At 50.8% G+C, this 26,876-nt stretch overlaps 2 protein-coding genes across 2 annotated transcripts in view; one reads left to right on the plus strand and one right to left on the minus strand.

Moving 5' to 3' along the window:
* The window catches only part of TMEM241 (transmembrane protein 241), a 106,486-nt gene extending 99,283 nt beyond the window's left edge, over positions 1-7,203 (plus strand). The window contains 1 exon segment of the mRNA XM_030842659.2: positions 4,334-7,203. Within this exon segment, the coding sequence (XP_030698519.2) occupies positions 4,334-4,494 (161 nt within the window). The 3' untranslated portion in view covers positions 4,495-7,203.
* Positions 7,204-22,811: 15,608 nt separating this feature from the next.
* CABLES1 (Cdk5 and Abl enzyme substrate 1) overlaps positions 22,812-26,876 on the minus strand; it is a 107,851-nt gene continuing 103,786 nt past the window's right edge. Inside the window, exon 10 of the mRNA XM_030842562.2 lies at positions 22,812-26,744. Coding sequence (XP_030698422.1) covers positions 26,604-26,744 — 141 coding nt within the window. The 3' untranslated portion in view covers positions 22,812-26,603. The remainder of the gene's footprint in view (positions 26,745-26,876) is intronic.

The raw sequence follows: 26,876 nt of genomic DNA on the forward strand, positions 1-26,876 counted from the left end.
ATGCCTTGGAGCAACTAAGCCCGTGCGCCACAGCTACTGAGCCTGTGTGCCACAACTACTGAAGCCCGCATGCCTAGAGCCCGTGCTCTGCAACAAGAGAAGCCACCGCAATGAGAAGCCCACACACTGCAACAGAGAGCAGCTCCTGCTCGCCGCAACTAAAGAAAGCCCGTGCGCAGCAACGAAAACCCAACACAGCCAAAAATAAATAAATGAATAAATAAATAAATTTATATATATAAAAAAGCAACTGCTCTTGTCCAGCTAATTACCTTGTTTTTAACTATAAAAGCCCAGTATTTTAATATCTATGACAAACCCAGTAATTTAAATTTCCAGATTAATATGTATTCATTTTTTAATTAACAACATTTTACAGTGCAGATCAATAATGAATTCCCTCTATTCTAAAATTTCGGCAAAGGGGATTCAACCCATACAAAAGAAAAGAATTCTGAACGGTGAGTGATGTTCCTGTCGAGTAGCATTAGTTGTGTGTGCCTCCTCTTCGAATCCTCCTTAGACAAAGAGAGTCACTCTTCTCTGTGGAATAGTTCAGGTACAAGGAGAGAAAGGAATAACCAAAGCACAACCTGTTTGTTTGTAGGATTTCGTGATCAGCTCCTCACCTTTGCCCATCATTCACCGGGCCTGCCATTGATCCTGGGCTGCAAACACGAGGATCGCTTCAACTTGATTCCAGTTCCAACCTCATTAGCACCAAGAGTCTTTAGAAAATGGTCTTCTATCCTCTCTGAGTAGAGATGTCTGTGCCTTTAATTTTAGGGGAATGCTTGGAGACTGCCCAAGTCTCTTTGTAGGAAGAGTGAATTTAGGGGTGAAGAAAGAACTTCCACACACCCCAAAGTGCATCTAGGACCACAGTGTCTGAAGTTTTTCAATTGAATTAAAAATTTGAAACCTCTTCTTTAAAATGCTGAGAGAGGCCTTCATAACTATGCTAATTACCTTTCGACACAGAGTAGTTTATCAGATTGTGAACTGTCACTCAGCGAGTCCCCAAGGGAGTGGTGAATTAGTTTTGGTGAGGAAAAGAGAGAAAAACAAAAATAGTTTGGAATCCAGATGGGAAAAGGGGGAGCAGTTATAAGAATTCCATCACTCACTGAGTAAATATTTATTGGGTGTTGTGTTAAGTGCTAGGCCTACAGCTGGGGAAAGGATACAGTCTCTGTCCTCTGTCTGGAGGGTTCCATAGGAATTCATTGAATCACCACAGTAATAAATGTATAATTGAGATGGGGCCTTTGGCTCCCGATGGGAGAAAAGAGGAGTGGAGAGACGCTGAAAATAACCCCCTGGAAGAGAAGCGAGTGATGACTATTTCTGGCTGCCTCTGCTCTGCAATCTGATGTTTATGCCTTGTTACATGAAGTTTGTTCATTTCAGGAATGATGGGGATTATAAGATTTGCAAACAGTCCAGTAAAGCTCTGACTTGACCAGCTGTAATGCGATTAAGATTCCTGCCCCCTTCCTTGTGTCAGCATCTCCCGCTGTTTAGAAGACAGCATCAAAGCTCACCTCCCTGGCTCTCTTAACAGTAAACGGAACCAGGTTTGTTTGCATGTCAGCGTTCCCTAAGCTGCTAGGTGTTTCATTAACTCGCTAAGCCAAGGGGATGAAATGCAAGTTTATTACGCTGCAGCATTGTTCTAAAGCTGCAGGTGTGAGGGTGGCGGAGAGCCAACCGATATCCTGTTCTCCCTGGTGATTAAGGAAGATTAGTGGAAATGACTGTGACCCCCTCCTGTTACATTTGCAGAAATAAAACTCTTCCAAAGCCAAAGTTCTGTACAGATCTTGCATCAGGTCACGGTGACTCTGCGCTTTCCCAGGGGTTTAAGAAGCTGGTATGTGCGTTCTTTAAGGGATGTTGAAGGAAACAGCAGATTGGCTAAGAAGGGAAAGCCAGATCTTTAGAGGTGAGCCTGTGTACAAAATGAATGGCTTCCCCTTCCCAGGCCCTTCTTCATCCAAAGAGAAGAGGCAGTAGAACCCGCCAGCATCTGGGTCTGCCCCTGAACTAGACCAGGACAAGCACAAATGGGTCATGTTTCTCAATATGGTCTTTTGGAACTTGGACCCTAGTTTCTCCCAGGAACAGTCCTATAAATGATGAGTATAGATCTAGGAAAGTCCTCAGAAATTTATTCGGTTCGTAATATAGACACAAACTTCAGCTACGTTATTATGAGCTTAGTACGCGTTGAAGAGAATTCATCGACTTATTGTCACTATTATAATACTTCTGTAGGAAAGAGGAAAGTACGTTCCAACTTGGAGCTTAAGCTGTCAGGCAGACATCTCCCTCGGGCCCCTCTCCTCTCTTTCCCCCTTGTTAGCGGGCTCGGGGGTCATCCTCCCAGCCCCCTTCCCAGTGCAGTCACTTGACTAGCGCCTCTCTGCCCTCACCCAGAGAGAGAGAGGCCTGACATCACCAGGGAGGGGACATGGCGGGGGTTCAGGGGATTTTCCCACTCTGTAGGGTTGGCAGATGGGTGATGGGGGCGTAGATTTGTTCTCTGTTGCTCTAGAAAGCAGAACTTAGACTCACAGGTGAGGTTGTCAGGTCAGTATGAAGCAGGACTTCCTCCAGGAGGGAAGAACCTCGTGCCCCGGGACCTGCCACAAGATGCCCGTAGGTGCCCATAGATGCTTGCCTGAATCCCATGGCTAGAGCTGGCTTTGCAGAGCAGGATGGGTCCTTCACAAGGACTTTTCAAGCAGAGGTGGGGAAACCAGCCAGTGGTGAGGGCTGCTGAGAAAGGGATCCCTACTCTGGGAGAGCAGTCGAGAAAAGAATAATATTTCATTGCTTGCCCATTGTAGGCCACACACGGGGGTCAGCTGCTTCAAGTACGTCCTTCTAAGCCTCACAGAGATGGTTAGATGTGATTGTCTCCTGTGGTGCAGCTGAGGAAACAGCAGCCTAACACTTGCAGGATTACGTAGCTAAAAACACCTGAGCACAGTTTGAATTCAGCTTATTGTTTTTCTATTCTCACACTTATTCAGTTCACTGCTCTACTGGAAATGGTCCATGGTACAAGTTATCTTTATGTCGCAGTCACCCACATAGGTGACATTTTTCACTGGGAACAGGATATGCACGGCCTAAGTGTGTTTCATACATTCGGTGCCTTAGATATATGTTAGGAATATGGAGATGCAATAGCCCAAATGTGAGAGTGTGGTGTGTGGGTGTATAGGAGGAGTGGGTGTATAGGAGGAGTGGGATACTGGGCGGGTAAATGGGAGAAAAAAGGAAGAAGAAGGTGGGATTGTGGGGTTGTTGGCACCTCTGGACAAGAGCATTTCATCCTCAGGGACCCCCATCAAAATCCTTTACTCGTGGCCCATCCCAGGCCTTAGAAGTGCTTTTGGGGAAGAATGACAGGGGATTCAGACGGACACCAGGTTGTCTACTGAGAAGTTTAAAATGGGAAATGTGCAGACCTCTCATTGTATTACATTTTAGGCATGTTAAAATATCCAGCGCTTCTCTTTCTCACACTCTTCTGTTCTCCTGCTGTTTTTTCATTTTCAAATCACTGACCATATACTTATTTCTGCTCTGGTGGGAAATTCACGATTCCCCGTTTGTATTTTCTTCATTATTCTTTTTTTAAAAAATATTTATTTATTTAGGTTGCGCTGCGTCTTCGTTGTCGCAGTCGGGCTCCTTAGTTGTGGCATGTGAACTCTTAGTTGCAGCATGCGTGTGGGATCTAGTTCCCTGACCAGGGATTGAACACCGGCCCCCTGCACTGGGAGCGTGGAGTCTTAACCACTGCGCCACTAGGGAGGTCCCCTCCCCATTTGTATTTTGTTTTTAAATGTTCTGTTAGTCTAAATGAAATTAAAGGATTCAGAGATTGTCAGCTTAATAATGATAAGATTATGGATATCTGCATGATTTTATATTCATCAACCCTCTATGGCAAAAAGTACCAGGCAGCTCTGTGGGAAGCCCTCCTTCAATATTTCTGCCAGAGAGCATTAACGAAGGGCAGTCACTGTCACCTGGTCAGGATGGTTGGGACACATCACCTTCTTCCCTAAGGGGAGGTATCACAACCCACCTTGCAGCCCACTCCCCTCCCCCTGCACAGCTGAGGCTTACCCTGGACGACTGGGCAGTCCCTGGGCCTGACCTCAAAGCGGGGCAGTGCAGGCGGGGGACAAGATGCTCAGCTGCGGGATGAGGGGGCATCCCTTGCCCTGCGGTATGTGGGCACCAGGCAACTCCGTGTGTCCACAGCCCCCAGGCTCCGGGGAGGGGAAAGATGACCTCTTGCTGTTTCTTGCAGCCTCCTGCTCGGCGGCCTTGGAGAGGCCTTGCTGGTTTTCTCAGAGCGGAAGGGCTCCTAAACACAGAGAAAGTGGACTCCCAGGCTGCAGGCGGAGAACACTGCCCTGGGCTTTGGAGCTCCCTGTCCCGGAGATAGAAAGAAGAAAGCAAGAACAATGAGACACTGCTGCTCGCTGCGTCGAGGAGAACTTTTTCTGGGGTCTCTGGGCCGCTGCAGAGAGTGGACTGTGTCGAGAGGCTCCCCCAAGTCCTGCTGACTGTGCTGTGAGCCCAGCTGTGCAGAAACAGATGCAGGATTTCACCTGTATGGGGATGGCTCCGCCCACCTTGATTGCCACGCAAGCCTCCTTACTAAACACCCTTCCCAGATAAGCGTTCACTGCCTGCTAGTGGGCCCAAGGTATTGCGTTGCCTTTTTGGTTTTGTTTTGTGTTCCCCTGGAGACTCCTCTGGGGACCCCCTTTCCTTGCTGTCAGGCTGGCTTGCCTAGAACGCACACTCCCCCGCCTAGGGGCACAGAGAGAATTCCTCAAGCGGGGCTTCCACTGGGGGCGGGGGTGGAGGAGGTAAATGGGGGTTCTGGGCCAAGTAAGACACCAGCAAGGACACTACTTCTCCAGAGTGTGTGCTGAAGCCTTTTTATGGTTGTGTGTTGTGTTGAATTGCACACACCCTTTTTTGCCTACCATTAGGTTAACTTGATACTAATGATTACCAGAGGGCATAGGATTAATAAGCACTGGTGGAGGAAACACCAAACAAACGTGGCTATGTAGGGGCTTCCCTGGTGGCGCAGTGGTTGAGAGTCCGCCTGCCGATGCAGGGGAGGAGCTGGGCCTGTGAGCCATGGCCGCTGAGCCTGAGCGCCCGGAGCCTGTGCTCTGCAATGGGAGAGGCCACAACAGTGAGAGGCCCGCGTACCGCAAAGAAAACAAAACAAAACAAAACATAGATATGTAAACGCACACACAGTTATATTCATAATCCATTTAATTCCCTGATATCTCAGAGGAGGTTTCAGATCACTGAACACTGAAATATATTTTTCAGGCCAGATTAAAAATAGGATGAAAACTCTAAACCTTGCCTTTATGGGAGTCAAAAGAAATGAATTTGCATGAAATGGTCATTTGATTCTGAAGCCCAATGAAGCTTTAAGAAAATAATGTCTAACTCCAAATATTCCTGCTCATAATAGGTTTTCTGAATGCATTATACTCTGCCAGGTGTCAGTTTTGGTCATTTTGAGACATAGAAGGTAATGAAGTCCAGGGAGTCCTGTCCGGGAAGGATCCAGGCCCTGCAGGGTTGGACACCCTGTTAGTGATGAAGGACCACCTCCAGCATCTGGGAAACAAGCCTTGTCCATTCTTGGCCTTGTGAAGACTAAGGTCAGCTCAGTCAGGCCATTCTTCCTGCATTTTTTTCTCCAAGTTGTTGAAAAAAGAAACAAGATGAAACAAATAGGAATGGATTAGTATATTTGGACCTTGAGTACCTTAAATGCATTTCCTTGTCTTTTCCTGGTCTCTGCTTGTCATTTAAGGTAAACATGTTCAGAGTGACCTTTATACATATATAGTTTCACTTTGTTTTTTGTTCCTAATCTGAGATGTCAAACCTTCTACCGAGGATCAAATAGAAAATCTGGGTTTACAATTTTCTTTGTTCTTTTGCTCCCACAAAACCGTGTCTGTACACCTGAGTCCAGTTCTCTCTTTGCAGAAAGTGGCATCTGTCCAAATGTCATCTTATGTCTGTCTTTCCACGTCTCATTTGAGCAAGTGGAGATTCCTAAGGCTAGAAAGAGCCATGTACAGTTAACAAACCCCATCCCCTGTTCCAGCAGGACTGACCTCAGAAACTTCTGCAGCAGACAGAGAAAGACAAATACTGTACGACATCACTTATATGTGGAATCTAAAAAATAATACAGATGAATGTATTTGCAAAACAGAAACAGATATAGAAAACCAACTAGTGGTTACCAAAAAGGAGAGGGAAGGGAAGAGGCAAATTAGGGGTATGGGATTAAGAGATACAAACTACTGTATATAAAAAAGATGAGCAACAAGGATATACTGTACAGCACAGGGAATTATAGCCATTATCTTATAGTAACTTTTAATGGAATATAGTCTATAAAAATATTGAATCACTATGCTGTATACCTGAAAGTTAATACAATATTGTAAATCAACTATACTTCAATAAAAGAAATAAATGTACCTCAAAAAACCAAAAAACAAAATTTCTGCTGCAGAGTTTTAGACCTTTTTTTTTCTTTTTAAAGACTCTCTAACAAGGATTTTTTTTGGTTTTTGTTTGTGTGATTTTTTTAACTTCATTCCAGAGTCCCATTGTTTTTAAAATCTCAGGTCTTTTCTTACTTTGACACTAGCAAGAGGCAAAGGATAAGATGTTTCTTCAATAGACCATCCTGCTTCCTTCAGCTTCCGTTTCTTCTTGGGATTTTTTCTTCAAGCTTTTACCACCATCTTTTATGCCCAAGTTCACGTGCTCAGCTCTGAACTCAGGGTGAGCCTAGAGGGCTGTAAGTCAAGGGACTGGCCTAGATTACTGCTCTCATTCTCTGTGGCTCTCTGGGCCCCTGGCCCCCCTGGTGGGGAATCCTCAGGTTACCCCAGCACTCCCTTTTACCCGAAATGATCCATTTGGTCATGTCCTATCTTGGTCATGTCCTTGCTGGCCCCATGTCAAAGCCAGGGTGTTTTGTCTTTGTATTTGTCCAAATAAAGAATACGCTTTCTGTCAGGAGAAGCAAAGTTCTGTGTGATTGTATATTATTACTAATCTGCTGTGGATATAAGGAAAAATAAACCATTTATTTTCTCGGTAATTGGCCTTTCTCTTCTCTTCAGCCTGGACAGGAGAGTATTGCAGAAAAGGTTGTTATCCTTGGGGAGTGAGTTCTTGCATCTTAAACACAGGCCCAGACTTCTACCAGCATCCAGGCCACTTAGCTCTGCAGAGGGAGGTCCACCCAACTCCTCCCTCTAGCCCTGCCCTGTCCCGTGTAACCACCAGCCGTGTGTGGTCGTTGAGTACTGAGAGGGTGCCCCACCCCTACCTACCCCAATGGTATTTACACTCCTTGCAGTTCCCGTCTCTTTCTCTTGAATCCGGTCTAGCTCTGACTTGCTTGCTGCCAGTAGGAGGTGATAGAAGCTATGATCCCAGACTTCCAAGGCCAGGTTGAAAGCCTTGCAGCGCCTGCTTTGATCTTCTGGAACGGCCTTTGGGAGTCCTGAGCTGCCTTGTAGAAGTCTGACTCCCCTGAGGCGGCTGTGCTGGAGAGACCAGGTATAGGAGCCCTGTAGACAGTCGCTGCTGCACCCAGCCTTCTCACCACCCCACCAGGCTACCAGACATGTGAGGGGAGCTGCCCTGGACCTTCTAGGACCAGCCCATCTGCCAGCTGAGTGCCGTCAAGTGATCTCAGTCAGTGCCACGTGGTGCAGAAGCATCAGAGCCTGCATGAATGCCTGACCACAAAATCATGAGCTACAGCAAAATTGTTTGAAGCCACTAAGTTTTGGGAAAACTTGTTATACAACAGAGAGCCTCGAATTCCCTTCGTCTCAGGTGGATCCAATCTGAGCACTCTGAGACCCTCCCCTCAATAGACTTGTTCCAGGAGAACCGGTCTGCTGCAGCTGCCTTCCGCCCTGGAGCTGCCTGGAGAAGGGGGCCCCCGCCGCGTGTCCAGGGCTTTCCCAGACCCCCATTACAGGGCAGGATCTGTGCCTTTGGGTCAAAGAACCTCATTCACTCATTCATTCATTCAAAAAATACCGAGAACCCACTATGTGCCAGGCTCTGTTTTGGGCTTGTGGATGTATCTGTAAATAAGATGAGTCGCCCCGAAGCTTACTTTCTAGGGGTGGAGACAGACAATAAACAAGGAAATAATGGAACTTCAGAGAGAGGTAAGTGCTTTTAATAAAATAAAGCCCAGATGGAGACACAGACTCTTCTGAAAATCTGATGAAAAGTAAGGAATTTCTCTTCCGAAATGTGCAGTCTCTCTCTCTCACACACACACACACACACACACACACACACACACACACACACACACACACACACACACACACACACACACACACACACACACACACACAATTAAGCATGTAGTTGGGGGATTTATTCTCCCTGAAGTCCATCTGTTGGGCCTCTACTGGTTAAGAACAACTGAGTGAGAACCTCTTTGGGGGACATGGGGTGAAGTCAAGGGTGCCCATAGTGGAATGTGCTGCCGCCCCCCACTGGTCTGAGTGGAGGCCAGGTCACTGGGCCTTGTGCAGACAATGGCGGCCACAGAAGGCTCGGCCCGGTCTCGGGGGGAATCTCAGGCTGGTGTGGGAGAGACGCGCAGACTTGAACATGGGTCTTATGGTCCATTTCAAGGGCATGGTGCACCTGGTAGGAACCTGGAGAGATGCCGCGAGGGAGAAGTCCCAGCTGCGAAGCCCAGCACCGAGAATCACTGGGGGCCGTGCAGAGTGTTGCCCAAAGGGCTTCCCTCCTGAGATGTCTCACCTAATCCTCACAAGGAGCCTTTGGCGGAGGAATTGCCATTGGCCTCGTTTTGCAGAGGAGAAGGCAGACACGGAGAAGGTAAGTCACATCCCTGAGGCCCTCAGCTCGGTGGAGGGTGCGTGAGGATTTGAGGGACGTTCCCAGCCCTGCCTGTCAGCTCCCACGGTGGCTGCCCTCCCCACGCGAGTGACAGGGGACCCGAGTGAGCAGAGCCGGAGCTGGGGGCTCCAGCCATGCTCAGGCAGTAACCGCCGGCGAGGCAGGGCCCAAGAGGCCAGGAGGTGGGCTGGGTCAGGCAAGGGGTGTTTCGAAAGTCTGGCTGGGAAATTATGTTCGTGAGCACCCGTGATGCTCTAGATGGGGTGCAGGTGCCTCCCCCATGCTGTGTCACAACCTGCCCTGCTGTCTTCACAACGCTGCACTTACAGAGGACGCCTCCGAGAGCCTGACTGGACAGGAAACCTTGCCACGCTCACCACTCCTGAGCTAAGATTCCAAGATGGCTTTCACGACCCTTCTGCCCTGGCCCGTCCTGTGTTATGCGTTGTCTGTGGGCACTGCCCACGTCACCCCCACCACGGACCGCTGGGTTCTGAACAAACCAGACGAGCCAAGCCCCCCACCGGTGGCCCTCGTACAAGGTCCAGGGCAGTGCTGTCCGCCGTGGGCGTCGGCCACTCGGACCCCACGCTGGCCGTCTGCCTGGCGGCTCCCGGGTCCTCTGACCTGGGCAGTAAACCCCTGGGAAGGCTGAGCCCATCCTGGAGCTCACACGGGGCTCCCCTCTGTTCTGGAGACGTCTCAGAGACTCAGACATCCTGTGCTCCTCGTGGAACGGGGGATCCTTTGCTCCTGCTGTGAGCTGATTTTCGGTGGCCTGGCCAGCAGAGGCTTGCCCTGTGCAAAAGCAAACCTTGGCACACAGACCTTCGTCCAGTTCCATCCAGGCCCAGCCGGGGAGGGGTCTGAAGGGACCGCGCCCCGCTCCACCCCCCAGCTCCCCTCCCTTGGCCGCTGAGGGTGGAATCCCATTTAAACAACCGCCTGAGCCAAAGGGAACATTTGAGTCATTTATTTCCTTCTCGCTGTGTGAAGAGGCCCACGGGCGGGCGAACACAAGGCCTCTGTGCCTGTTTGTCTTCACACCCATCACTCCGAGTGAGCCTCCGGGAGAGCAGTGGAGCCCTTGGAAACGTGGGGATTTAATCCAGGCACCATTCCCTGGCCGGTGGATTTGCATGACGCATTAAGAGGAGCTGTTTAGCGAAAAGGGCTCTAAGTGGGAGATAGAACCCCAGGTTCTGTCCAGGCTCTCTCACCACCCCAGCAAGCGATAGCCATCATTCCTCCGTTTATCTCCTCTTCCCTTCATTCATCACACACCTACTCTCCAGCAGAGCTGGCCGCTGCTGGAGGGGAGGCCCGGCTCTTCACACAGGGGAGGCTGTGGGCAGGGTCTGCTTCGCACGGAGAAAGTTGCAAGTTGTCCCTTGTCCTGGCGGAGCAGCTCTGGCGACCCTCTATGTGATTGTCGAGTACAGCAAACGCACCCTCCCTATTCTCAGGGAGGCCCTGAGTCGACAAGAAGACCTGCAGACTGAGCTCTTTTAAAAAAAATAACAGCTTTATTGAGATATAATTTACATACCCTAAAATGTACCATTTTGTTTAAGGTGTTGGGTTTCTTTCTTTCTTTTTTTTTTTAAGTCGTTATTGAATTTGTTACAATATTGCTTCTGTTTTAGGTTTTGGTTTTTGGGTGTGAGGCATGTGGGATCTCAGCTCCTCCACCCGGGATCCAACCTGCAGCCCCTGCATTGGAAGGCGAAGTCTTAACCACTGGACTGCCAGGGAAGTCCCTAAGATGCACCCGTTTAAAGTGTACAGTTTGGTGGGTTTTAGTATATTCACAGAATTCTGCAACCATCGCCACTATCTAATTTGAGAACATTTCCGTCACCCGCAAAAGAAACCCTGTACCCGCTGTCACTCATTCCCCCCCACCCCGCCACTCCCACTGACCCAGGCAATCCATTTTCTATCTCTGCACACGTGCCTGTTCTAGAGATTTCCTATGAACAGGGATCGTGCAGCATGGTGTTGGCTGTCCTCTGGGGAATAAAGGGCCTGGGTCCCTCGGTGGTGGTGAAGCTGGACAGGGGAGAGGAGGCCCGGTCACCACAATCCCGCCGGTGGTACCACTTTAAAAAGCTCCCAGATCTGTCCTCATCTCTCCAGGGGTCTTGAAGGTACAATGGAGTCAAACCCGTCATTCTATTTGTGTGTGTGTGTGTGTGTGTGTGTGTGTCGACTACTCATCACATGTTCTCTAAGTAAAGCACTCTATCCCAGGAGAAAGGAGAGAACAGACGTGGCGGGTTTGCAGGTTTGCCCTCGACAGAACAGACTCACGCCCACAGGTGACAGAGGACGTGGACCGGGGGGGAACCGAGGGCACTGCCGTGAGAATTTTGAAACGATAGAAAACAATCAGAAACAATGTATATCAACAGCATGTGTAAAATAAGCTACAGTTCAAAGTTAAGCTGAATAACCAAACCATGAACATTACCTCCAACTAATATTTGCTGTTATTTAGAACATTGCACATGTTTTCAATAACTTAAAAGTGAATTCTTCACATCTCCTAATCCCCCCAGGAAGTACAAGTTTCTTTTCAGTAGATTTAAATAATACATCCAAATATTTACCCATAGTAGGAGATTCTGGCATTAACTATAGCTGAGTTTAACAGAAATATAGAAAATCATGAAGATATATGCAGCGTTTAAAGATGATCACTTGTAGCAGTTCCTTAGAAGTCCTAGGGGAGAAAGGCAGTTCTCTGCTTCCTAACAGCACCTAAGGTTTATGCTGCATAATGTAATTCAGCAGGACAGCGTTCTGACCAATGATAAGCAACTTATAGAAAATTCTTTCTCCTCTTCAATGTTTCATTTTAAAGCTACTATTTTGACCGTCTCCAGCCCCAGCCCCAGCCTTGGCCTCACGGTGGAGGCAGTTCGTAACCTCACCTCTGCGTGTGGGGAACGGATTCTATGACGGAGGGTCCGTGACTCCCCGCTCGGCGGCCCACCACCCACCCCTCCCAGCCATGTCCGTTTGTCCATCCTGCAGGCTATGGCTCAGCTTGGCCCCAGCTGCCCCAGGAGTGCTGGGGCTCCGAGCCCGTCTCCAGGACCCAGACGAGCTCAGGATCCAGATGGCTAATTGCTAACCCCTTATACATTTCCTCTTCCTCAGTGTATTTGTTTGCTAGGGTTCCGGTAACAAAGTACCACAGACTGAATGGCTTAAACGGTAGAAATGTCTTGTCTCACGGTTCTGGAGGCTGGAAGTCCAAGATCAAGGTGTCGGTGGGGTTGGTTCCTTCTGACGGCTGAGAGGTGTGGCTCTGTTCCTGGCCTCTCTCCCTGTATCTCTTCCCATGGTCTCCTCGCTATGCAAATTCCCCCTTTTTAGAAGGACATACGGGATAAGGACCCACCCTAATGACCTGATTTTAACTTGATTACCACTGCAAAGACCTTATCTCCACATAAGGTCACTGAGGTACTGGGGATGAGGACTCCAACATATCTTTATGGGGTGGGAGGACACAATTCAACCCATAACACTTAGTAATAGAAGTTAGATGTATTTGAGCGACTGTGTATAAAGCTAACAGATACATTCCCAGCCTCTCTTGTAACCATGCAGCTTATCTGAGTAGGTTCCAACCAAGGAGATGTAAGCAGAAGTTGGTGGGTGAGACTTTGGGGACAGTTGCTTAAAAGAGCTCAGAGAGGTAAATCTTCTGCCTTCCTTCCGCTTCTTGCCTGGGTTGAGGACATGATAGCTGGAGTTCTAGCATCTATCTTGGGCCTTGAGACAACCTTGAAGTTGCAAGTTGTGGCCTTAAGATAGTGGAACAGAAGCTAGAAGGAGGCTGGGTCTCTGATGAGATAATGGGGCCACCATGCCACCTGAGGACTGCCCACCTCCAACCATTTTAAGTGAGAGAAAATAAAAAATTCTCCTTTGTTATTTCTAGTCTCTGTTACGAGCCCCCAAGGAGCCAGGATGGTGCCGTGGGGAAGACATGTACTAATACTTTGGCACGAGACAGACCTGATTGGGTCTGGACCCTCCTCTGGACCATTTATACACACAGTTGTCTCACAGCATAGAAATGACCTCTCTGCTTGTCTGCCCTCCCCCTACATGGTGAGCTCCTTAAAGGTAGGGTCCATGTCTGTTTGTCTTTGTTTTCCTGGTGCCTTGCACAGAGCTGCACATAAAAGTGCTCACTGAGTGTTGATCTGAACAGATTTTAAACCCTCTACACTTACCAGCTCTGTGGTCTTGGACTCTGAGTCTTAATTTCATTAATGATTAAAAAAAAAAAGGAGGTTATAATACCAGGGCTGTATTAAAGATGAAACACGAATAAATGTATAGCATTTAGCATTTGTTGGATGTCCAAGGAGCAATAGCCCTCATTAGTATTAAGACCACATTTTCTACAAAATCCTAGTTCTAGGCCCGGTGTGATGTTCCATTTACTTCTGATGACCAGACTTTTGCTTTGTCCTAAGAGCAAGTCTCTGACATACACACATTGTAGTCATCGGGTTCCCGTCTTATTCTCTTTGACTTCTTTTGGTCTCGAGAACCTCATCGGTACACAAGTCCCTGGGTTGCCTGGGTTCCAATTCTGGCATCTGCTAGTCTGTCCGTTTGAGTGCAGGTAAGCCTTCCATGCTCAGCTTGGTGATCATCTAAGTCAGGACACAGGGAGCATGGGGGGCTTTACATTCTATCTGATGGTCCTGGTCATAGAAGAGGGCCTTCCCATGAAGAGAGCAGCAGAGATGGCCCCAGCGTTCCACCCTTCCCAGTGCCCAGGCCATTTGCAATGCGATGGAGCCATTTCCCCACTGCTTGGATCTGAGCTCTGGATGATAAATGCAGTGAAAGTGACACTGCCAATTTTGGGTTAAGGCCTTGAGAAGTCTCAGACACCTCCACTTGTGTTCTTAGACTTCTCTGAGCCCTCTTCTTGACCAGTTCAGCAAGAATCCTGCCAAGCCAGTTTAGCAAGAATGCCCCCTCCCTCCACTTGGTACCTAACCAAGTTCCTCTTGGTATTTTTCCATCCACTGACTCTCTCACCCTGCCCATTGGCTATAAATCCCCAGCTGCTTCTGTTGTGTTCACAGTTGCATTCAATTTTTATCTCCTATTACAATCGTCTGGACCCCTATTGCAGGAGTCTTGAATAAAGTTTTCCTTGCCTGTTTAACTCTACCTGACGCACGTTTTCTTTGACTGCTTCCATCATGAGAACAAGCCCGGACTAGTCTACTGGAGGATGAGAGACCACGTGGAACAGAGCTAAGTCCTCCCAGCTGAGGCTGTCCTAGACCAGATGCCCTCAGCTGACAGCAGTCACATAAACAAGCCGGGTCAATATTGGATGCACTAGGCTCAGGCCAGCCGACCCCAAGGCTCATGAGAAATAATAAATATTCGTTAGTTTGCTCCACTATGATTTGGGGTGATTTGATTTGCAGCAATATTGTGTCAATAGCCTATTGGTACAGAGGAGAAGAAAAGGGAAGAAAAGCAGAGCAGGACCTTTTGAAAGACTCCCCCTGTCTTGAGCACCGTGGGTCCTGCATGGTGTTACGATTCCCGTAGCGATAGTGAGAGACAGCCCTGTGTCTTTGGCTGCCACTCCCGGAAAGGAGGGACTAGAGCTGCAGCGGACTGTGTGGGTCCCACAGGCACCAGGCTGCAATAGAGAAGGGAGGGAGGATGGGGCACTGGGCAGGAAGGGACCGGCTAGTTATGGGGCTGCCCTCATGGGATGCGCCAGCTAGGGAACAACCAAGTCCTGTATTCCAAATCCCTTCAAGTGACAGCACTGGGACTGAGCTATTCATAGCAGGGGAAGAACTCTGCAGTGTCCGCGGTGGAACGCACCCTGAGTCAAAGTGCAGGAGTCAAAGTCGCCCCTCGAACGTCCTCCTCCTCAGTCCGGGGCTCCACCCTGCCCGGGCCTCCTGTCCTCCCCCACAGCTTCTCTTGCCCCCTCAGCCCTTTACTCTTTTTCTAATTTTTAAAATTGTGGTAAAAGATGCATAAGGTAAAATTTATCATTTTAAACCATTTTTAAGTGTACAATTCAGTAGCATTAAGTACATTAACAGTGTTGTACACCATCACCACTGTCCATTTCCAGAACTTAAAAAAATCTCAAATAGAAATTCAGCACCCATTAAATAATAACTCCCCATTCCCTCTACTCCCTGGCGTCCCAGCCCCCAGCCCCTGGTAACCTCTATTCTAGGTGCTGTGTTTATGGATTTGCCTGTTCTAGGTACATCATTTGAGTGGAATCATATATTTCATTGGCCAAAAAGTTTGTTTGGGTTTTCCTGTAACATCCGAATGAACTTTGGGGCCAACCAGTATTTGTCCTTTTGTGCCTCTCAGCCCTTTATTCTTCTTATTTTTTGGTTGCGCTGGGTGTTAGTTGCAGCACTTGGGCTCCTTAGTTGCGGCATGTGAACTCTTAGTTGCAGCATGCATGTGGGATCTAGTTCCCTGACCAGAGATGGACCCTGGGGCCCCTGCACGGGGAGCATGGAGTCTTCACCGCTGCACCACTAGGAAAGTCCCTCAGGCCTTTATTCTTACCAAAAGTTTTGTTTCCAGACACCTGAAAAGCAGCCCACCAGGGATATGTGCTTTCTTTAATTCCCATCCCCCTTCCTTTGACCTGCAAGTGTCGGGTTACATGACCTTGGCCTTGGGGAGCCCCTGTCCCCATCAAATCCCCAAAGAAAACATACATATCAGGGGATTCCCTGGTGGCGCAGTGGTTGAGAGTCCGCCTGCCGATGCAGGGGACACGGGTTCGTGCCCCGGTCTGGGAAGATCCCACATGCCGTGGAGCGGCTCCGCAACGGGAGAGGCCACAACAGTGAGTAGGCCACAGCAGTGAGAGGCCCGCGTACTGCAAAAAACAACAACAAGAAACACACAAATCAGTCTTCCTGACCACACTGAACAGGGGCTGTGAGAATGCCCCGCCCTGCATTTTCCTTTCCGCCTTTTGGGCCCAGCTGTTCTCACCACCAGCTCCGCACCCCTGGCTGCGCTCGCTCCAGTTGGACGGGGAGCATCGAGGTCACTGTGAGCCTCAGGTTTGTCTAACCGACCCCCAGAGGGCAGGGTCCACATTCCTTGAGCAGCCCCAAGGGGCCCGCCCAGTTTTAGGTCAAAAGCTCCACAAGTAAGCTGAGCCTTAATAGCAGAGGCCCTGGCTTGAGGTGGGCTGGAATCAGGCCAGCCCAGTGGGGTCGGAACACCCAGTGGGGCCTGAGGTCTGTAGGCAGCTTGTCTGTGAGTCAATGAGGTAAAGGAGATGATGGGGAAAATGCAGAATATTTCCGTTTCCACCCTCTGCTGCTCCTCCCTGCAGCCTCCACAGCCTCACACACACACACACTCACACACATGTTCTTTCACACACTCACACACTAGCTCACACCTGCCTCAGGGACTCATGTTTTCATGGCCTGAGGTGAGAGGGCTACTCCGGGCATAAATCAAAGAGGTGTTCTCCAGGACCCTGGGGGCCGTGAGCCGTGGGGTCAAAGGTGACCCTGAGGGGGAGAGAGAGGGTTCGCTCTCACTTCCTTGAGAGCTCAGGGCTGCTTTGGCCCTTTGGCACCCTGGGGACAGCACCTGGGGGCCCGTGGGCAGGGGCAGAAGCGGGCCTTGAGGTGAGGAGGCGGCCTCAAGAGGCTTGAGGGCCTGCAGAGACCCAAGGCGGCGGGGAAGAGGGAGGGGGGAAGGGAAAGGGCCAGCAGGGGCAAGGGCTGACGGCTTGTTGTTCTGTGTCTCTCCCCCGGGGACTCTCAGGTTGCCTTCCATCAACTTCGCCCCCAGCAGGAGCGCACCAGACAGTAAACTCCACCTTGTCCTCAGGCATGGAGTTGATTTTCATTCTTTACTTTCATTCTGAAGCTGATTCTTCATTATCGAGACTTCTCTACTTGCCTTTCCTGCGTGGTCTTTCCCAGCCCCCTTGGTCAGGGGGGTGCATGGCTGCCTCTGTTGGGCAGGGGGTTCTGGGCTGGAGTTGAGGAACCCCACGGAGCCCCAGTTCTTTACAGTGGGAAAGGTAATCTAGAACCTGAAACCTCGTAGGTTTGCAGACGTACACAGGAAAAAGTTATATATGTCTATATGATATGTATGTGTAAACACACATTCACCACACATGTATGTACATATGTATATGTACGGGAACCACACACAGACCGTTGATGAAGGTATGCTGAGTAGCCCGGCACCCAGCACATCATAAGCCATAAGTGTTATTGTTGACCCTGATCATCATCTGGGACTCTCCCTAGCAGTTGGCTTTCTGCGGCAGGGGACTTGGGGTGTCCGAGCAAATGGAGTGTGACAACAAGGTAAAGTGACTTTAAGATCTCTTAGCACGTGGAACATGCTGTCACCCAGAAGCCCTCGTGCATTCATTCGTTCCTCCAGGAAGTCACAGAACAGCGCAGATTACCTTCTCTACACGTTCAAAAGCACCAACCTCAAACGGCTCCCTGCTCTATGGAAACGAGCATTTCTCAGGCTGGTTCACTTTCCCCGTCTCTACAACTATTCCAGACGTTTTCGCTCTCTTCAAGCCCCATCCCCTCCTTGCCCTCCTCCTTCCCGTTTGGGTGGGCCCCGCCACTTAAAGGGAAAATGGAAGCTGTCAGGAGAACAGTCACCTTCCCGATCTCATCTGGACAAACCTGCTCACCTGGGCACGTCTCTCCCCTGCTTTCCCCAATTGAGGAGTCCTTCCTCTCCGACTTCCCATGACTCCCTCGCCTCTGCTCATTTTGATTCCAGCCCCTCCTGCCTCCTCAGGACCTGCCCTCTCTTGGTTATTTGAACTTATCCCTCTCAGCCGGCTTTAAATACCCTCAAGTCTTTCAACACAACAACAAGAGAACGAGGACGCAAAACGTCGACCTTGACGTCTTTCTTTAACCTCGCTGTCGTAAGCTGGCTCGCCGAGTATGACCAACACACTTCCATGAGACAAAGCCGAGGGCATTGCTGCCGCCCTGGCAGGGAGGGGAGGACAGCACCGCTTGGATTTCAAAGCCAGGAAGACAAGGTCAGCATTTTGGTTTGAAGTGAGTACTGTATCTCAGTGTGGGGAGTTAGGATCAGGTAACCATCACGACACCACAGTCCAGGATGGGTGGAGATGGCAAGGTGAGGGGTTCAAAGAATCTTCAGGCACACACACTGGAGATGCTTTTCACGGAAGAGTTGTCTTGGGGGAAGTTTGCGTGGTAAACACTATTTGCTTGGGAGCACAGTCCCCCCAAGAGTAAAGAAATGCTACTGAAGATAGTAGAAGACTCTGGGTGGGCAGTAAGGTGTGGTTTCACTTCCCTCACCTAGGCTGAGCGTGGGTAGAACGTTTTGGTTCTCAGCCTCGAGCTTCTGCCCTCGCTCCTTCCTCCCGTTCACGACTACACTTCTCAGAAAAACCCTTCTCTGCTTGCTCAGGCCATTCCCTCCCCTCCCACTCATTCCTTAGCCCTGCAACCCGACTGCAGGCTCCCTGGAAAGCAGGGCTCACTACGCCAAAGCCTGGATGCCACGGGGGCCTCGTCATCTCCCCGTCGAGCTCCTGGGGGCAGCACTTGGGGGTAATTTGGAGCAGCAAGGCACCCAGAGCCCATCTGCCACCTCTCCCAGGTGCTGGGTCGCCAAGGGGCAGCCAGCACCAGTGTCTGCCCAGCCGTGGGGACACGAAAGGAGCCACGGCGACTCCCTTGGGCTGGGTGGCGGAGAGTAAATAAGTGAAATGCCATGGGAATCAGGAGACTTCCAGCTGGACCCAAAGAAACGGGCTGGGAGCAGGAAATGGAATCAGGCCACTTGGAGGATCGCTGCGGAAGGACACTTCCTTGTCATCTCTCCGAGTCTCCTGAGATCCGAACTCCTCAAGTCTAGGGTCCATCACAGGCCAGGGCAGGCGGTCTCAGCCCTTCCCAGCCTCTCACTCCAAGCTCTGCAGCCCAGGGCTGGTCTGGTCTGACTAGGGCCAAGTTGGTGGGTGGCCTGGAACTCTGGACGAAAGTGACCCAGAGGCCAAGTGCAACGTCGGCTTTGCTTTGGGGGTTCATTGAGCAGAAGGCCCTTCCTTGGAAACATCTGTGCCCCTGTCTGGCTTCAGGCCTCTGGTGTCCTTGTCTTTCCCCAAGTTTAGCCCTCAGGAAAGTGACCTTGTGAGGGAAGGGGGAGAGGTCCCAGGAGAGTATCGGGGAGTCAAGGTGAAATAGGACTCCCAGGTGTTAATAGGCCTCGCCAAACTCCTTATACTGACCCCCTTCCAAGAGGTGACCACCTGCCCAGCCTCCGCCAGGTAAAGATGGTTCGAGAGCTGGGTCCCTGCACCCTGTACTACTCTTCCATAACCACCATGCTCTGGCCTCTCCACCACCCTCTTCCCTTCCTGGCTGGGGCCCAGGCAGTTAGGTCCTTGCCTCTCTGCACGGCAGCCCTGACCACCCCTGCTTGCCCTGCACAGAGGCCGTTCCATTTCCTCCGGGTCTCTAGGGAGCTCATTCACCGTCTGCACCCCTGACCATAGATAACATGGCCTACTGGTCCTCTGAGGGGTCACATCACCCAGCTGCACCACAAGGCTCCAGCAGCCATCTGCCCCATGGGACGGGGCTCATCTCATTGGGCTCGTAGTGGTCCCGGCATTCCCTCTACCCCTACCCTCTGTTCCCTGCCCTCCTACCACCCAGCTCCTCTGAAGGATCAGGTGCAGACCTACCTTTCTCCAGCTGCCTGGCAGAACGTCATCTTCTGAGCACAACAGTCAGAAAGGTGTCCTTTCCTCCAGGCTTGCGCCATGGACACAACTTGGTGGGTGAAGCTACGGCTGGATTCCAGCCTGCCACCCAGCACCTCCTCACCGCTGCACAGCTGTGCACTCCATGGAGACCCCGGGTCGCCTAGACCCTGAGTTACTGCACCTTCCCCATCTGGTCCTAGATGCCATAGCTGTGCTCCAATAGCCTCCTCTATAGAGCAGGAATTTTTATTTAAATTCTTTGCTAACTCAGTGAAGTTCAGTTATAAAACTAATTATGTCCATTTATGGAACACCTATAGGTGTCTACTGTAACATCTCACTTGATCCTCCAGAACCCCTCTGATGGGAGGTATTAAGACCCCCTTAGGAGGCCAGCACCCTTCAGTGGCTGGCTTGAGGTCACCCGGTCTGCCGGCCCCGGAGCCCCCTCCTTCCTTTCTGTGCCCGCCTCTCCCAAGGTCATTGCCTCTGGGCTCCCCATGGGCTGCTACTGAAAATCATCCTTCTCGCTCTGGGCCCCCCTGCTTCTGGCTGAATGCTCTTCCCAGAAAAATCTCTTGCCCGCAGTCTCCCCTTGAAAACCGCTTCCTCCCCTCTCTCCAATACATAAGGAGAGGGGAAAGGAATCTATTCCACTTGTGTCTTGTTTATATTTTGCAAATAAAAATGAAAATTGGTTTCATGGGAGAAGGCAGGTGCCTTAGGAAAAAATTGCACCTGGTTTAGAATCTCATAAAACAGTCTGTAGTTTTCCCCAGGGACTTCCAGATACGCCTCAAAGGGGATCTGCTTCCTTTTTCTTAAGCCAGTAAAAAAATATATAGAGTGAGTGGTTCCGGCAGAGATGCCATCAGCCTCCCCGCTGGACCCCCGAATTTTCTTGCTGGTCATCATTTACGATGAGCTCCTGTTCAGAAGCCCCTCATTAGAAAACCACCAAGAATCCGAGGTCCCCAGGGAAAGCCCAGTTGGCAGAGGGGGACTGGATACCACCAGTGCCCTGAGGAGGGCTGTTCGGGGTCAGGTTCACTGTAGCTAAAACGCCTTTTTTTTTTGCGGTACGTGGGCCTCTCACTGTTGTGGCCTCTCCCATCACAGAGCACAGGCTCCGGACGCGCAGGCTCAGCGGCCATGGCTCACGGGCCCAGCCGCTCTGCGGCATGTGGGATCTTCCTGGACCGGGACACGAACCCGTGTCCCCTGCATCGGCAGGCGGACTCTCAACCACTGGGCCACCAGGGAAGCGCCCAAAATGCCTTTTTTTAAGCGATATGTGATCTTCTTGAGCTTTCCCATCCATGTGCTCCTGCTTTCCAGAATGCTTTGGAAGTATAGGCAGCCCTCGATAGGCCATCCTTGATGGGACACCCTGTCCTCTACTCTGCCAGCTGGCTGTGTCAGGCGGGCTTGGCACCAGCATTGCCAAGTGAAGTGAGTTCAGTGAGGAAACTATTTATGGAGGCGTGGACAGGTTAAGGGACCAGGAAGCGGTGGTGAGACCCGGGGACGAGCAGGGTCCTTTGGGTGGGGTGGGGGCTGACTGTGGAACACCTCCCTGGACCTGGTTTTCCTCCTGCTGTCACTCTCCCTCAGTGTCTCTCCTTGTCAGAACCTCTTCGGTAGCCGGAGGGCAAGGGGACCTGGGTAGTGTGGTCTGCGGGGTGGAACCTGAGTGGGACCCGAGGAGAGAACTGAGAGCTGCAGAGAACTACCCGCCCAGTGTGGTGATTGTTTTGTGATGGTTTATTCAACCCAAGCAATATTTGGTAAATTTCATGTGCTAGGCACTGTGCTGGGCGCTGAGGGATAGGGCGATGGATTTCTGTCTCTGGCTTCTCACCAATCTGTCCAGGTGCCCCAGTAAGGAGTCTCCTTGATTTCCTCCTGTCTTCTTGATCTTCACTCACTGGACCAAACAATTGCTCTAACTTGCCCACCTTGTCACCTGTGTGCCAGGCTGATTCCTGAGTGGCGGTTTCCAACCCTGTTGCCTTGGGCTCATCCATTCCAGGTCCATCCGGGGAGTCTGTCCTGCCCCTGGAGCATCCCCACTGTTGGGGCTCCTTCTGGAGAACAGTATCACGGCACCTGGAGAGGGTGCCTTCCACTTCCAGTGGTCTCTCTCCAACCTCTTGAAGCATCTCAGGGGAGACCCATGGAGTCCTTGCCGTCACCCACAGAACACAGGGTAAGACACATTTTATAAAATGCTACGTGGACCTCAATGAAGGTCAATCTGGAATCAAACTGGAGATCTGTTCATCATGATGTCCCAAGGTCATGACTGTACAGCTCTCCAGCTCTGGTAGAGGGGGCTCATGCTCCAGCACCCACCACGGCTCTGACCCTCCACTGTCGCAACTCTCCACCTGGGCATGGACCCGAGAAGCTGAGATACAGGCCTCATCCAGGCAGTGACCTTAGTCAACACCGGATGAAGCGATCACTATAAGCCAGCTCTGCGCTGGGACCTCCTATCGGTTAACTGTACCTTTATCCAATTTAAATCTTTCTGGCCATGTGCATCCACAAAAATGTTAGATGAGGCAGTTAGGTAAACAACTGTCAAAACTACCTTTCAGTGAGAGACTGGCACTGTTCTTTTTGGTGTTAAAAACCATCTACAGGACTTCCCTGGTGTCACAGTGGTTAAGAATCCGCCTGCCAATGCAGGGGACACAGGTTCGAGCCCTGCTCCGGGAAGATCCCACGTGCCGCGGAGCAGCTAAGCCCGTGCGCCACAACTACTGAGCCTGCGAGCCACGACTACTGAAGCCCGCATGCCTAGGGCCCTTGCGCCGCGACAAGAGAAGCCGCCACAGTGAGAAGCCCGTGCACCGCAATGAAGAGTAGCCGCCCACTCACTGCAACTAGAGAAAGCCCGCGCGCAGCAATGAAGACCCAACGCAGCCAAAAATAAATAAATAAATAAAATTAAAAAAAAAAGACATTACAGAGATTTGTAAAAAAAGTAAAACAATGCCACTCTTCCCACTAGATTAAAAAGAAAATCTACAGTTCCTGTTTTAGACAACTTTATACATGAGTAGTATCTTTTTTCAGACAGAAAATTTATTTCCTATGCGTATTGGAGGAATAATACCTCTCAGATTTTAATGCATACAAATGTCCACAGAATCTTGTTGAGATGCAGATTCTGCATTTGTAACTAGACCCCAGGGGATGCCAACTCTGCTGGTCCTCAGACCACACTTTGAGTAGCAAGATGGTAGCGGGAGACGGTACACGGGTAAGTACCATCCTTGCCAGGTGTGTCTTCAGGGTTCAGCCAGCTCAGTGTTTGAAGACTTTCTGGAATATCTCTTTAGAAGTCTGCATGGCCCTTTGTGCAATGGGGGCTGTCAGAGCGAGCACTCCCTGCCTTGACAGTGAGAGGACCATGCCCTTGAATTATTATTTTCTTCTTTTATAGCTTTTTGCCTTGTTCTGCCTTGCACTTGCACTCCTGGAAGACGTTTTCAAGTTGGTGCTGACAATATGTGACTCCAAATATCTAGCCTTGATGCTTCCTCCCTCGTCCGGTCCTCAACACTCTACCTGGCCCTGCTGGGACCTGGCCAGCAATGTGCTTAACCAAACCGTCCTGACAGCTCCTAGGAGATGAACTCAGGCTGTCCCTGGGGCAGGGGAGCCCTGGGACGCTCCACCCCACACAGAGAAAACAATGAACAGGTAACAAAACTACCTGGCTCACATTGCTTTGTTCCAGCCTACCCCTCCTCGGCACAGGCAGATTGCAACGGAGGCAAGAAGGCCGGCCGTTCTGCACGGAACCGGAAACGTCTAAGAAAGAGTTCAGTGGTAGGGCGATGAACAGACCTGTGTGCTGCTGCGGGAACGGAGGGGCCCGTGGCGCGCAGTGGTCTGTGCGGAGTACGGGGAGGCCCAGAATGGGTGTGCTGGGTGGGCCGCCAAAAGAATAGAGGAAGTTTGGGTCAGGAGAAAAAAACCAAGGAAAACAAACAGCTCTGCCTTTGGTGTGGATTTCCTGCTTTAATGCAGGTTTGATTGGGGGGAAAGAAGGGAAAGGAGTGACCTCTACTGTCACTGGCCTGAGGCCTCCAGGCCTTTGGGGGATGGGGACTGATCCTGCCCGGGCAGGGCGCACAGCGGGCCCACTGCTTGGGGACAGGGCAGCTGCCACCAGGCCGGCTGCTCCTTGCTTTCCATCTCTAACCTGACCTCACAGTCAGGGCACCAGAGGAGAGACACCCCCGGTCCGCCAGGCCAGTCTGGGGAAACCAAGTCAGGTGGGGCGGCTCCTGCCATCCCGAGGAGCGTGGGCTTCCCCAGACCCTTGGCCTTGAGAACTGCAGAGCCTTCAGGCAGCCCAAGAGGGAGCAGGGCTTGCAAGGGGTCCAAGCCTGCCGCTGTGGTGGACGGTGGAAGGGCAGAGCCTCGGGGTCTTCTAGAACAGTCTGCTGAGCGGCCGCCTTCTCTCCACACAGGCACAGGCTGCCTCCACGACTCCTTGCCAAAGCCCGAGTCTGGGAAGTGACTGGCAGTCACCACATTCCAGGAGGCGCCGGCAGTGACCTTGGAGCCCTGGCCGCCGCCTCATTCCCCTTTTCCTTCGGAAAGCTCATGTGATGGACAAGGTAAAGGAGAGCTCTGGACAGAATCTTTCATTCTCAGCCTCCTTCCCAACTGAATTAAAACCCATAAACTCCCCACTTAACAAACCCACAGGTCAAAACAGTTGTTTAAATTGTCTTAACAAAATGGACCCACAACTTCTTAAGTCCACCTCATAAATGCCCCAAACCAAACTGCCCCAAACCCAAGAACCTGAGCCTGGTTTTAAGACACAGGCAGGATGCAGGGTGTTGCCCTCTGCACATCTGGGCCGGTGGCCCGTGTCACCTATAGGATGTCCCCTGAGCTTGGCGGGAGACTCAAGGCAGATGGGTGGCGGGGAGCTACAATTTCTAGATGCCAGTGGCCTCGCATCTCTGAGAGGCTTTCCACCCACCAGGCCCTCACCGGGGAGCTGAGTGGGCTGGGAACCAGAGGGCTTATCAGGGAGAAGCAGGTGACAGACACCAGCAGAGGAAGGTCAAGGGCGGGTTATATTCAGGTGATGGAGACATTCTGAACACTTCCTGTTTCTTTCCCAATTTGCCTCATAAACAGTAGGTGTCCCAGAAATAGTAGTTAATCTATCAAGCCCAAGAGATCGCGTTCATCATACCCCTCAACAAAATCATCTCACGACTGAATCCAGCTAAGGAAATTTGTTAGCAAAATATTTATGACTAAACTCTGTTACTCTGGGTCCTGTTTGCTCTCCCCCTGGCCACTCCTTGAATTCCTCCAACCTGTGACTGTCAGATTCTTTCAAGCTCTGCTGACTAAAGCCCGGTACCCCGTCGCCACTTCTCTGGGGTGATTGCAAAGCTCCGAATCTGTGTGTCAAACCGAGGCGGGGATGGTGGCAGAGGAACTGTAATGCAGGGCGAGGGTGATTGGTGAGACGTCACACGTCTACACATACACATACGTGGATATAGAAACAATAAAATCTTTTAATTCTCTCTTTACAGGGCCACAGGCTTCCTTCCGTCTGGTGAACCACAATGGGCGCCTCTCTCCGGCAGCTACGAGGGCACAGAGCGATGAGGTGTCTCCATGCAGGTCGTCCCCGTGAATCGGTACAAGTAGCAACGAAAACTCTGCACTGACAGCCCTGGGGACACGGTGATGCTAAGAGCTGTTGCCTCTTCGATTGACTCGGCCTCAGTCAAGATACGGTTTGTCCCAACTGTCAAAAACCTCAAAACACCCATCATGCGTCTTACCCCTAACCTGGATTTTATAAAACACTTTATATAGACAGGTAGATACATAGGTAGCACAATAAATGTGCCTGTGATGCACTCTAACATAGAGCACAGGAATACACACACGGATCCCGACCCCGCCATCTCCACAGCAGGGAAAGTGTGAAGGTTCGTGTACACGCAGGACGCGATGGCGGAAAGGTATAGAACGTCACATGCCACACCCTTCCACGCAGCCCATCCGAGTGAGAGCTTGTCTTTGTCCCATGGGTGGTAGGAGCAGTAACAGAAACAATGTCATTTTCTAAGGACAGAAGCTGTCCACCTGGTACGGACAGAGTGACTGTTATCCAGAGATTAGGTAGAAATAATTGCCGAGGGTCAGCCTGGCTCCTGACCCCAGGCTGAGGTCTGTTCTGCAGAGGGTGGGGCTGGCTCTGCGGGTGGAGGCCTGATGTGACATCTCTCAAACACACACTCAGCCACACGCTCCAGAGGAAAGTGCACTTCCAACAGCGGATACAAAAATAGATTGGCACGCTCTTTTGACACACTGAGGGTATCTTTTAGAAGCTCTCTCCCAACTTCTGCAAATTCTCGTCCCCAATCTGCTCTAGAACTTTGCACTCCGAGTTGGAACAGGGCTGGAGAGAAGGCCCTGGACCACGCCTGCCAGGTCTGCGTGTGGTCGCGAGGAAGTCTGGGTGAGGCCAGCTAGGAAATCTGGTGAGTGGGGAGCTGGGAGAGCCATCTTCTGCTCGGGTCTCCCCTTCCTGGCTGAGCAGTAAATGGTTCACAGCCCATCTTGGCTGGCCAGATGGAAGACTCCCTGAAAAGTTCCTGGTACTGCTTCTACACAAAAACATGTCGAGTGGAGAAAAGTTTGCTGTGTTGAGTTCTATTTTTGTATTTCCAGTAGCACGCGCTGCCCCAGTGAGCTCAGGGGAAGTGGTCCCGGCCCTCCTAGGAGGCCTGTGCTAGGAGCTCTGGACCAGGCGTCTGTAGTGGGGCATGACTTCGTGCTCCGGCAGATGAAGGGCAAATTCCAAGGCCACCAACACCGGGAACTCAAAGGCAATCAGTTCTCGTCTATTCAGCCGGAACTTCTCTTCCAGCTTCTGCAACAGAAATAAAGGAAACCAAAAGCCTTTTAGCTTTGAAATAAAAATCCTAGGTTTTCTCCACGTGTAACCTCTGTATCCATCAGCCAGAGAGTGTTTACAGAGAAACCCGTTATGGGCAAGACTGTG

This window comes from Globicephala melas, chromosome 13, assembly GCF_963455315.2.
Source record: "Globicephala melas chromosome 13, mGloMel1.2, whole genome shotgun sequence".
Classification (NCBI taxonomy): Eukaryota; Metazoa; Chordata; class Mammalia; order Artiodactyla; family Delphinidae; genus Globicephala; species Globicephala melas.